Source organism: Dermacentor variabilis, chromosome 1 (assembly GCF_050947875.1).
Source record: "Dermacentor variabilis isolate Ectoservices chromosome 1, ASM5094787v1, whole genome shotgun sequence".
Taxonomy (NCBI): Eukaryota; Metazoa; Arthropoda; class Arachnida; order Ixodida; family Ixodidae; genus Dermacentor; species Dermacentor variabilis.
Window position 1 is genome coordinate 48,301,133 of NC_134568.1, and position 12,180 is coordinate 48,313,312.

Below are 12,180 nucleotides of genomic sequence, written 5' to 3' on the forward strand. Positions count from 1 at the left end.
CCTTTGCGGGCACACATACATACACAAATATATATTAGATTATAGATTATGGGGCGTTACGTGCCAAAACCACTTTCTGATTATGAGGCACGCCGTAGTGGGGGACTCCGGAAATTTAGACCACCTGGGGTTCTTTAACGTGCACCTAAATCTAAGTACGCGGGTGTTTTTCATTTCGCCCCTATCGAAATGCGGCCGCCGTGGTCGGGATTCGATCCCGCGACCTCGTGCTCAGCAGCCCAACACCATAGCCACTGAGCAACCACCGCTGTTCATATATATATATACAGACACACACACACACAGGTTGTCCCACATAACTTCAGCCAAAGTTTTAAAATATGAAAGGCACTCCGGACGCGATTTGAACCGAATGCATAATGTTGGCACTGGCCTATAGTTACTCAGGCAATTTTTTTTTATTTTCCCCTTAACTAACGGATTACTTACGGTTAATTAGTCAACTTTTTAAGTATTGGCTGCAGACTGAAAGTGTGATACGCAAAGTTGTAGTGCGCCTTGAGAAACCTCTCAATAAATTGTTTCCAACACGTATACCTCACGTGGTCCTTTTTTAGGTGTTCCAAAGAAAGCCCAGAAGTATGAAAAAATACCACGTGACGGGGTGATTGCGCACTGTTATTGTGCTGTTCTCAAGGGTGGGATGGATGAACAAGGTCGGCTGCAGCGAGACTGGCCAGCAACAGGGCGTTATGCCTGGTGTAGGTATCTGGCCATGCGGCTCTTTTCGCATGACGGTGCAAATGCGCGCTGCTGACCGAGCGTTGCCGAAGCGTTTAAGCGTCTAAAGCCACGAACAAGAAAAGACGAAAGTAGCATTTTGATTCTGCTTGAAAGAAGGAAAGGGCGAAGCGCGTGGGAACGACGGAAGGTGATGACGGCGGCTATAATTTCGCCCTTGTACACAAATGACCTGTAGTAGTAGACTTGTAGTTGTTTTCTAATTGAACGATGATGCTACAACTTTAAAACTTAGGGGTCGAATAACAGCGGATAAATCACACGGGGACAAAACTAACAAATGGTTAAAAAACCTTGGCTATATTCAAGGAAGATTACGCATCTCTTCTTCAGACGATGACTCTTTTCGCACTGGCCCCGTCTGCTTTCCTTCTCAAACTTCCTGTCAACCAGACGTTCTTTTTTGATCTCGCACCTCGCACGTGCGTATCGCTTCGTGGTCGCAGTATCGGGTGGCCACGTCTGGCTTCACACTTGTGCACCGTGACCGGCGCGTCAGTCCCTGAGAGAGTGCGCCTGCAGGCTGTTCCAGTTTACCGGATGTAGATCATACCTTATGTACCTCGTTTGAACCAATCCCAGTGAAGTGCAATATATCCAGTGCTCCTTAAGTGCCCGTATCCCTACGTGTTCTCCACAGCAACGCTATTTGGCTGTGACCAACGTTGAGCAGCAGATATGGCTTACTCCAATGAGGGAAGAGCGGATATGGTTGTGACTCTAGGTGCGTCAAGTGGACATAGACGGCGCGCAGTTGAAGTATTTCAACGCTGGGATCCAGGTATGAGTCCGAGCTCAATGGCGATTGTGCATGCATATGAAACGCTGAGACCGACTGGGACTTTTACGAAGAGACGACATAAATCTTCAATCCTGCGCGAAGAAATGGAGACAGATTTTCTATAAGAGTTTTCTTCAGACCTACAAGCAAGTTCGTAGTGAGGGTGCTGAAGCTGGAGTGCAAAAGTCTTCAGTGTGGAGAGTACTTAAGAAGAGGCAACTTCATCCTACCACGCGCAGCTGCACCAGACGTTGGAGCCCCTCGATTTCCAAAATCGAAAGGGCTTTGACAACTGAATTATAATCAAGACGGAAGAGGACCAAGGCTTTGCCAACAAAGTACTGTGGACCGACGAAACTACTTTCTTACGTAATGCCCAAGTGAACATCCACAACGCTCACTAGTGGAGCGACGAAAACCCTCACTGGGTTTTGAAGACAGATCACTAATATCAGCGGTCGCTTAATCTGTGGTGTGGAATTTACGGTGGCACTATCATTGACCCCGTGTTTTTTGATAACACGCTTACAGGCGAAAGATACGTCAAATGCATCCTCTATGGGGCGCTTGAATATTTTCTTTGCGAAATTCCATTGGCTACGATGAAGGATGTATGGTATCCGCATGATGGTGCTCCCGCGCACAGCAGTAGCAAAGTTTGTAAATGGCTGCATGAAGTATTCGTGCAGCAGTGGATTGGACGGCATGGGCCCATTGCTTGGCCGGCACGGTATCCAGATTTAACTCACCTCGGTTTTTTTCTCTGCGGCTACGTCAAGGATCCAGTATACCGGACACCAAGCACAACATCAGAGATCCTAAATGAAGAAGTAAGACAAGTCTGCAACTCCATCCCTGATACCATGATCAAGAACGCGTCGGAAAATGTGCCTATGAGATGCCAAACGAGCGTTGCAGCAGATGGTGACCTCTTCGAACACGCATTATAATAAAAGGGCGCTTTTTAGATTGAAGGCCATTGGAAAATCATTCCGGCCCTAACGCCGCCTCCCCATTCAACCCCATTACATTCCCTCGGCAGGCTGCCAGCTCTTGCCCATTTCAAGCATCAAAAAATAAAGCTGTTGTCGTTCTCTTTCGTTTCCTTAGACGCTTTATCGCTTCGGCACCCCTAGGCCAGCCGCACGCATTTGCGCCGTCATGCGGTAAAAGCCGCATGCCCAGATACCTAAACCAGGCATAACGCCCTGTCGCAGGCCAGTCTCGCTGCCAGCCAACCTTGTTCATCCATCGCACGCTTAAGAGCAGCACAATAACAGTGCACAATCGCCCCGTCACGTGGTGTCTTTTTCATAATTCGCGGGCTTTCTTTGGAACGTGCAAGAGAGAACCATGTGAGATGTGTCGTGTTGGAAGCAATTTATTGACAGTTTTCTCAAGGTGCTCTACAACTTTGCGTATCACACTTTCAGTCTGCAGCCAATACTTAAAAAGTTGATTAATTAAGCATAACCAATCCGCTAGATAAGGATAAAATAAGAAATAGCCTGAGTAGCTCTAGGCCAGTGCCAACATTACGCATTCGGTTCAACTCGCGTCCGGAGTGCCTTTCATTTTTAAAACTTTGGCTCAAGTTATGTGGGACAACCTTTATGTATAATAGTGAATGAACGCACATGACAGGATAAATAAGCGAGCACAAAAACTTTGCGCTTTTAAAGCCACACTGCGCCACAATCATGTGCAACGAGCCAAGAAGCACGAAAAAAATAGTAAGGGCCCGCTGCGCGTGAACGAAGCCGCATTCCCATACCTTGTGTCGTTTGCATCGTTTGCATCATCGTCTGCCGGGGGAAGCAAGGCCGCAGAGAGGGGAGGGGCGAGAGAGACAACGCTGTCCTTCGTCGTGTTGTCACGGCCTAGTCGCTCGCAAGACGACGGAAGGAGGCGCGCGGCCGTTCATGCGCGGCCCTCGCAAATTGAATTCAAAGAAGTCAAAGAAGCCGCGCTGGCCTCTTCCGCGCGGCTCCCGGTCATGGCACGGGAGAAGCGCTTGCCATCAGCGCGCCAGCACGCTCGTGCCCCATGCGCGCTGCGGTTTCCGAGCCGCGCGCGGCGGAGCGTTTTGACGGTCGCCGATTGAAACGGCGAGTGCGCTCCCGTTGGCTACGGGCCTCCGGTCGACGGCGGTCACAGCCGGGAAAGAGCACTCCGCTGTGGGACGGGGAGGGGGGCGTTTGCGCTGCGCGCTCAGCGTGTTTGTGTGCGTGTCCAAGCGCCTCGCCACGCATAGCAACGGCCCTCGGAGGGGCCGGTCTTACAGTTCGCCCGGCCCGCCGACGAACGCGGCGCAAAGCCATTAGCGACCCTTCATTACTCATGTAAGGACAGCGACGGCGGACAAATAACGCTCGCCTCGTCGGTAAATGTTTCAGCCGCACTCCTGCTCGCGGCGGCGCTCATCGGTCGCCGGAACGGCGAGTCTCTGTGGGGCTGCGCCGGCGACTGGTATATAGCTGCAGAGCGCGAGCAGACTTTTTTGCAGCCTCTGACTACAGTGTGCAATAGGCCCAGTGGCACAGTCGAATGCTCGTTGTCTCGCTTAGCTCTGTGCGTGCGTGAGTGACCGCGGCTGTACGCACTGTACGATCAATTCTTGTGAATCTGATTCCCTACGACGCTTGCTTGCTGCATGTCCGGAAAGCCTGCTTGAAGCAGGAGGGCACCGCGCAGAACACAGATTCGCCGATTGTGTCGCTGATAAAATTCATATTGTAAACCGAGTGTGATAGAGACATAAAAAAAATCAATGAGTTTGTTGGATACAATGACGGTATTGCAGTTCATGATATACCATCTCTATGGCGACAAGCCAGCTAATCGCATTTGGGGCGCTATAACGTAAAGCTGTTCCAAACCTTTCTATTCCGATTCTACAATCAGCCCTCGACGATTGGTGAAAACGTTTTCGAGTCACCACCCATTGCTCCTCCCTGTCACGCGACGTCACGAAAACCGCGAAAACGCCCCATATGATATGGCATGTGCACACTGATTATGCATGATTAGATCAAACGAAAGAAACATAATAATTTCTGATTTGACGCCTTTTTAGTCATTTAGCGGAAAAGGCGTCGTTTGACCAATTCCTATTGGTCAAACGTTTTTTGCGCTACGCCCACTTCGCCTGTATATCACGCGACGTCACAAAATCACGAAAACTCACATGTCAAAGTACAGCTGTACGCGTTAAAGACGCAGTAATATGCCGAACAAAACTGAAAGCTTTGTTCGGCATATTACTGAATATGCCGGAGACTGCCCCCTTCCAAAAGCAATACAAAATGGCTGCCGCCGATCGCTGTGACACTGGCTACTCGGAGCTGCCGGGGAACATTGATTGATTTGCGTATAAGATTTTGCGTGGCTGTATAACGTTATCGAGACCTTTGGGCACATATACGACATCGCTCTGCCAACTCTGCTTGGCTGAGGATCCGTTTTACGGCATTTTTAACCTTCCGTTTCACGCAGCCGCGATTTTGGACCAGCGACCGCAAGCAGAAGTAAGGGGAAGCGTACCAATGGCAGACGCTGGCACCACCCTCCTCATCCGGCTATCTACTTTCACTGCGCTGGCTCGGCCCCATCGAAACTCTCTTCATTTGAGCGCGCTCCTCGTCTTTTCTCAGCCAATTAGATGAGAACTGCACAATGTAGGCAATGCCATTCGCTTTGAATGCAAAAAGAAAGTGGCATCCTACAAACGAGAAGCGCGTTTGGTTGGGCTTTTCAAATAACGCTGCACGTTACCGCCCGATTCTGGCGTCGCTGGTTGCGTAAATTTGACGTCAGGGGGTTGGAATAGAAACAGATTGGAATAGTTTTACGTTGTAGGACCCCGATTCTATGCCCCCATGAAGCTACAAATTTTTTCACATATCGCGGGATTCTCCCCCCGCTAAAGAAAAGGAACTGAACGCGCGATGTGCACCTTGATTGGAATATCTCATTTCCACGTCTCTTATCATTCTCTACAACTCCTTAATTGAGACTTAGATGGACAATTATAGTTATTTTTAATTATCTAAAGGTATTTGAGGGATTTAATAAGAAAGGACTGGCACTTTTTCAACAATACTCTCAACAACATACACTTGGTCTTATTCGCTACAGCGATCCACCCTTTTTAAAAGCTTCGTGCATGATAGCTGGGACACCTAGTATACATTTTGCCACAGTTTTACTCATTTGGTGCGGCATAATTGCTCTTAACGCGAAACCTCAATATTTCACCCAAAAGGGCTGCGCAAACTATAGTTATATCGAGCTGTATTGTGTTTCGTAACCATTCAAGCATGCTGTAGACTATTTTCCATCAGAGCTCATGCAACCTTAAGTTATATTGAGGTTAGGTTGATTTAACGATTTCATCCGTCGAATGCATTTTTGGAAAATTTCAACCACTGGTAAGATATCACGTTGTCTGCAGAAGAACTGGAATATTCGTTAAATATATGTGCACAAAAGCCTGCTTTTCAGACAGCTCCTTAACGTACGAAATTTCACTTTTCTTTAAATACAATGTCTTTCTTAGCGAGTTACACCCTCTTAACGCATCGAGTACGTTCATAGACTCTTTCATTTGCCGACCTGGCAAATTGTACAGCCTAACAATGTGAGCCGATCGCGAAGGTTTTGCAATATAAAGGCGCTCTCGTGGGTATATGCAGTATAAAAATGTGGGCCGGTCCCAAAGAGGGCGCAAATAAAATTTATGCAATCCTAAGCTCCTCCTACTCCAGTAATGCGACGGTTGACGCGATAGAGAGGCGTTCGCAGTGATTCAGCCCCATTCTCACCCACAACCCGCTCAGGAAACATTTTCTTTGATCGACTTCCACTAGAGGTTGAATTGCCTTCTAGTATTCTTTTACAGCGAACCTGTTTATGCGGACCCTGTGCCATCGTTGTCGGACTTCGCTAAAGAGGGGCCATGTGACCTGGCGGGAGGGGAAAATAAGAGCTCAACAGGGAGAAAAGGGTTGGAGTGACCCCTTTCCCTAAGTGGGAACGCTGCCTCATACGCGAATCTTATGCGGTTGTCACACGGTGCATTTTCGGCGATCGAACCAGATCGGCATCGAATTTATCGACAATTGATTCCACTCTACCGCGAAAAAAGAAATGCTGGCGGTTTGCGGCCCACGAACAGTGCCCAGAGATTGAAACGCGATACTAGGAGCGCGTGGCTGCTCGTACTTCTTGCGCCAGCAAGAAGTGGCGGCAGCCACTTCAATCGTCTAACCAATCCTACCACTCGTCAAAACGATTGCAGCGCCCGGATCTCCAGTGGAGGGCCTTGCTTCCAATGTACGAACTTTGGATTAGTGGTTCCGCACATTCCATCCCAGCTACAATTGTGGGAAGACCACGAGTAGTGCGTACTCCTGAGGAAGAAGCTGCCTATACCGCGAGCGTCAGCACAAGAAAGGGGCGGAGCAAACTTCCACGCGAAAAAAAGCAGGGCAAAACACAGACAGGAATCTCACGCGCAAAAAAGAAAGAAAGAAAGGAACACCGGGAAAACCGAAAAAGAGAACCACTCCTAAAGCTTGCTCACCACGCGAAGCACGCGAAAGCGAAAATGAGGTTAAAGAATGATGACACAAAATATTTATAATATAGACTGTTTGCGAAGTTTGATTTTCATGGTGTAACCCTCAATGCAACTAACACAGCTTCGCTGTTAGTTGCCACTATCTTCACGGACTGGAAGGGGCGGTGATTTTTTTATAGCCCATATGACGCGCCTTACAGGAAAAGTAGCGCTTAGTGGACTCTAACTTTCATCTGCATTTGGCCGAGATAGTATCTTTATCTCTGACGCCTGTCTAGGTCTTGTCGCTCTTGTCTCTATAGCACTTATTCGGTTTACTGTAAAAATCTTGCCCTTGGCTTGTGCGCATTATCGATGGAAGGAGCCAAAACAGATATGGGCGTGCAGTTGTGGGTTAGTAATCTGTATTCCTTGTTTTATGACTCGAATGGCGAACCTATTAATGGGCAGGTGGCAAGGCCGAACTTCCTCTCTTATCGCTAGTAACTGGCGGCACAGTGGAAGTAATCACGCTTAGGTAACTTTGCTTCGATAACCCTTCCTCTCGCCTGCCCTTTAGGCGAGGTTTCAGACATTTAATAGCTGAAAATACGGGCCCATTTACAAAATATTCTTACGCTCTAACTGTTCGTAAGAGCAGGTCACAGCCGATCGCAATGTTGGACATACTATTAGGGAAGGCGACCGGCGAAGTGCACTGACTATAGTTCTCAGGAACAATAATCCAGCTGAATTCTGCACCCGCTACTCTGGAAAAGAAGGTCGTTTAGATATATTCATTGACACGAAATGTGCGCCAAGCAAGCTCAGATTTTATAAGTGGATTCGTCTGACGCAGTTCTAAAAAAAAAAAAGAGTCGAAGAAAAGTTAAAGAGCGACGTTGATTTTGTAAATTGTTCAAACAGAACAATATAGTATCTACATGTCTATTCACTGCAACCAGCTGCATGACAGGGGTGAGTTGCCTCTGCACAACTATAGTGCGGCAAGCTTCTGTGGCTTCCGACGGGCGCGGGATGCGAGAGCACTCGTGTATCGTGATTTTGGTGCACGCTAAAAGAATCTCAGATGGTCGAAATTAAACAGGTGTCACCCGGCTACAGCGACTCTGGGTAACCCATGCGTTGCTGTTCATTTATTTTTTTTTACTAAATCAATCTAAAATAATGAAATAACTTTAAAGTTAACATTATTCATATTTAAAAATTCAAAGCAACGTCATGTAAGTTTGAAATATAAATTAAAAAAGGAAATTTTGTATATTAAAAAAATAAAGAGATAAAGCTTTAGTTTTCTTATTTATTTAGTACATACTGCAGTACGAAGACGAAGCAGTGGGTTATTTGCGAAAAAATGAAGGTAATGAACGAAACTGAACAAGCTTTACAAACGCATATAGCAAGCATTACTACTCAGACAAGCATAGACTAGCAAACATGATTAAAAATGCGTTGGGGACGAAAAATTGCGCAGTTCTCTAAAATCACTTTAATGTGCACAAAAGAAAAATCGAAAGAAAAAAAGATACGCGGATCCCACGCACTGTGGGAATCGATATAAGCGAAGCGTTCTGTGCTATTTGCTTTGATTGATGATAATTAGCGGTGATGTTGACGGCGAATGTTTAATTTCTTCAACGTTTAGTCGAACACGAGAGGGATGAGCTGATTTTAAACGTTACGTTGCGTGCACCACTGCTGTTTGTCTGCATAGTACACACAACTAACAGGGAGAGGTGTTTGCTCGAGGCGTTGTTGTGCGACAGGCTTCATAACCTCTGAGATGGTTGAGCATATTCATTGCCTCACGTGGCACATCGCATCGTGGCAGAAGTATTAAACTTTGTTTGAATTATGGGCCAGTACGTACCAAAACCACAATCGCATCAGGAGGCATGCCGTAGTGGTGGACTCCGGATTAATTTTGCACCATGGTGTTTTTTAACCTGTCCCTAAATATAAGTGCGCAAGCGATGCACTTATTTTTTATTTATTTTTTTTTTTATTTCGCTCCCGTCGAAATGGGACTACCGCGGTAGGGTTCAAACCTGCCACCTCGAGGAATGCCATAGCCGCAAAACTGCCGCGGCGGAAACAGAAGTGTTGATTTGACGTGTGACCGCTTCCGTAGTGTCGCCTAGACCCTACGGTGCGCTTTAATGCGGCCATGTTTCGGCATGCCTTGCCTAAGTTGTCCGCTTGACAAATCTGCGTGATGTTTATTTTTCAGGAATAGCACAAACGTACTGTAGCGTACCTTGAACTGAAATTTATCCCGTTTGCCCGCAACCGGCTTTTCTTGCCTTCCCACGTCACCTTTTCCCCATCCTCCCCTCCCCCCTTCTCTAGTATGGAAACCGCGAGCGAAGAGTGGCAAGGTTCGTTTTGCGACTGCGTCGCTTCTACCCATTCTCTGTCTCCTCTCCCCTCTACTCTCTACCATTCTAGCTAGCTTCCCTATGGAATTGCACGTTAGAAGATAGGTAAGCGCTGCAGTTTCTGAAATGCTTCTTTTGGGAGTCATGGATAATTGCAGCTGTCAAGAGGCTAATGTGGCGACGCCCAGGGCATTGTGCACAATTCTCTGTCCCCAGCGTAGGGTAGCAGACCGGATCTTTCCCTCTGGTTAACCTCACTGCCTTTCCCATTTCCTCTGTCTCTCTCTCTCGACGCGCTGCAAATGTCCAAACGAGTTTCTCGCGTCGCCTTCCCGCTCTGCCGCGTGCCTGTCATGTATACACAAGCTGTGAACCCCCCACCCCCAATGCGTTATGCCAGACAGCAGCAGCAGCAGCAGTGGGAAAGTCGAAGAGGCAAAGGAAGCTTCGCTTTAAAAGCAACCACAAGTTAGTTAATGAGTTGTCAAAATGTAGACAAGGGTATGAAGTTGTCAACAATCGAGTTAACCCGCAATTATGCATGCGATTCTTGAAGTCAGGAAGGCCGCGTTGTGAAAAACAAAAACATTTGGAGGTAGCGTGTTCCAGTCGCTGAAGGTTCGCGCAAAAGAAACGAGTGTTTGAAAAGGTTAGTACAGAACGAGTACGGTGTCAGGTCATGATTGTGAATATACCTGGTCTGCCGGGAAAAAGCGGACGAAAGGTATTTACCAGGATTGATATTAAACTGCCGAGTGTATAGCAAGAAAAGAAACTTGAGCCTTCCGATAACTCTGCGCTGTTCGAAAAGTGGGATGTCGCTACTAGCCATCAGTGATGAAGGAGAATCAAGTTTGTGATAGGCGTTATAGATTAATCTTACTGCTCTCCTCCGAACCCTTTATAGTTTATAAATATCCTTTCTAAAACACGGGTCCCAGGCCACGCGTGCGTACTCTATACGGGCTTTGATCTGGGATGGCATGTTCTTTTAGTTTGTGTCTAAGAAATCCCAGTTTTTTAGAAGCAGATGTACAAGCGTTGTCAGTGTGCCTACGCCATGATAGTCGATTTGAATCTTGACACCCAAGTATATAAAATTGTCGACTTCGATCAAGGAATTATTATTTAATGTACACCTAGATGTGAATGGACAAATTTTATTTGAGATTCGCGCAAAGACTGATTTGCTCATGTTTAATTCTATTGACCAAGTATATATACCGATCAGTGAGAGAATTTGGGTTGTTCTGCGAATACTGTCGGTCCTTTCCACTTTTAAATGGCTTCTAAAGAAGGCAGTAATCTGCAAATGTCATCTGCACATGAAGCAGCTAGGAAGCCATGCAACGAGCGATCGAAGTAAATGGGATAGTTATAACATGAAAGACACGTGAACGCAGTAGTATGTGTTAGAGATCAAATGTGGGTATACCTGAGGCCGAACTAGCAAAGCTTTTCGTTCTTGATCGTTCTTTGCGTTGGCCGGCCTCCTTCGCTGATTATATGTCGAGGGTTGGCAGGAACTTTGTCTTACGAATAATTCTCGCTTAAGAGCTTTTTGTGAACGTGGGCTCCGATTAGTTTGGTAGGTTAGATAGCAGTATAGAGATTAAGATTGGAGAACTACAGTTGGGCAGACCATGCGAAGCATAGACCATGGTAACCGGCGATGAATCATAGAGTTAAAAAAATAAAAGAAAAACGACTGCCAAGCGGAAGGAAACGCATTCGAGGACAGCAAAGTGGGTGGTGGGTAGAGATTCGGAAGTTTAAGAAGGTTACCATGTTTGGGGTCGGTTAACGCAAGACAGGACTAAGTGTAATTTTAAATCGCTAGGAGAGGACTTCGTCCTGCGGTGCACATAAAGATAATTTTTCTAAAACCTACCAGACACATAATACACGAGGTTATTTGATGTGTTGATTACGAAGCATATTGTTAGTTGTTTTTTTATTATTTAGTACGCTGGCTACACAGCTATCGAACAGAGGTGCTCGAGCACGAATCGCCTTTAGTCCTTTATGATACAGAAGTTGTACGCATAGATGGCATTAAATGGAAAAACAGATGAAGTGGTTCGAAGCAGTATTCTTATTAGTCTCCGCATATGGAGATAAATAACCTGCAGGAGATTAGGAATAATTATACGGATCAACGAATCATCAGCCAAGTGGCACGGCAGCCGACGCGTGGAATGATTCCGCTTTAAAGAAATGTTTTAGTTTCTGGGTATGCACAAGGGCTGTTCTTGTTTCCGCAATTACTTCACGAGTTGCTTTACTGCCCTCTACACGTCCAAGGGGCCCGGAGTGGGACTCGAGTGAAATACTGTTTAGTTTGGACAGGCGCCGACTTCCATGATAGATCGCGAAGAGATTGCTTTCAGGCTAGTTCAGATGTGCTGGCCGTGTTCGCAATCTACTGAGAGAGCTTGATTAATTGCTAAAACAATAATTAAGAGATAAGTGCCGGTTTCTACAGTCAGAAGTTATCCTTTCTTTTCTTTAGCTCATCCTTTTGCTATGAGCTACACCTGACGCAAATTAAGCAGTGGGAAAGTCAAAGAAAGAACGTTGAAACTGCGTCGTAGCGTGCCTGTAGAGACATGGAAACGGTGAAAGGAGGCACACTATGGCGAGATGTCTACTGTCTCTTAAGACTGTTCAGTGTTCCG

At 46.6% G+C, this 12,180-nt stretch overlaps 1 protein-coding gene across 2 annotated transcripts in view; it reads right to left on the reverse strand.

Annotated features, from left to right (window-relative positions):
• The window catches only part of LOC142577288 (band 7 protein AGAP004871-like), a 505,838-nt gene that overhangs the window by 301,083 nt on the left and 192,575 nt on the right, over positions 1 to 12,180 (reverse strand). The window contains exon 1 of one of the 2 annotated variants that reach the window (XM_075687089.1): positions 3,318 to 3,641. The exons of the other annotated variant lie outside the window; for it this stretch is intronic. Coding sequence (XP_075543204.1) covers positions 3,318 to 3,345 — 28 coding nt within the window. The 5' untranslated portion in view covers positions 3,346 to 3,641. Of the gene's footprint in view, positions 1 to 3,317; positions 3,642 to 12,180 lie in introns of those variants that run through there. 2 annotated transcript variants of the gene reach the window in all.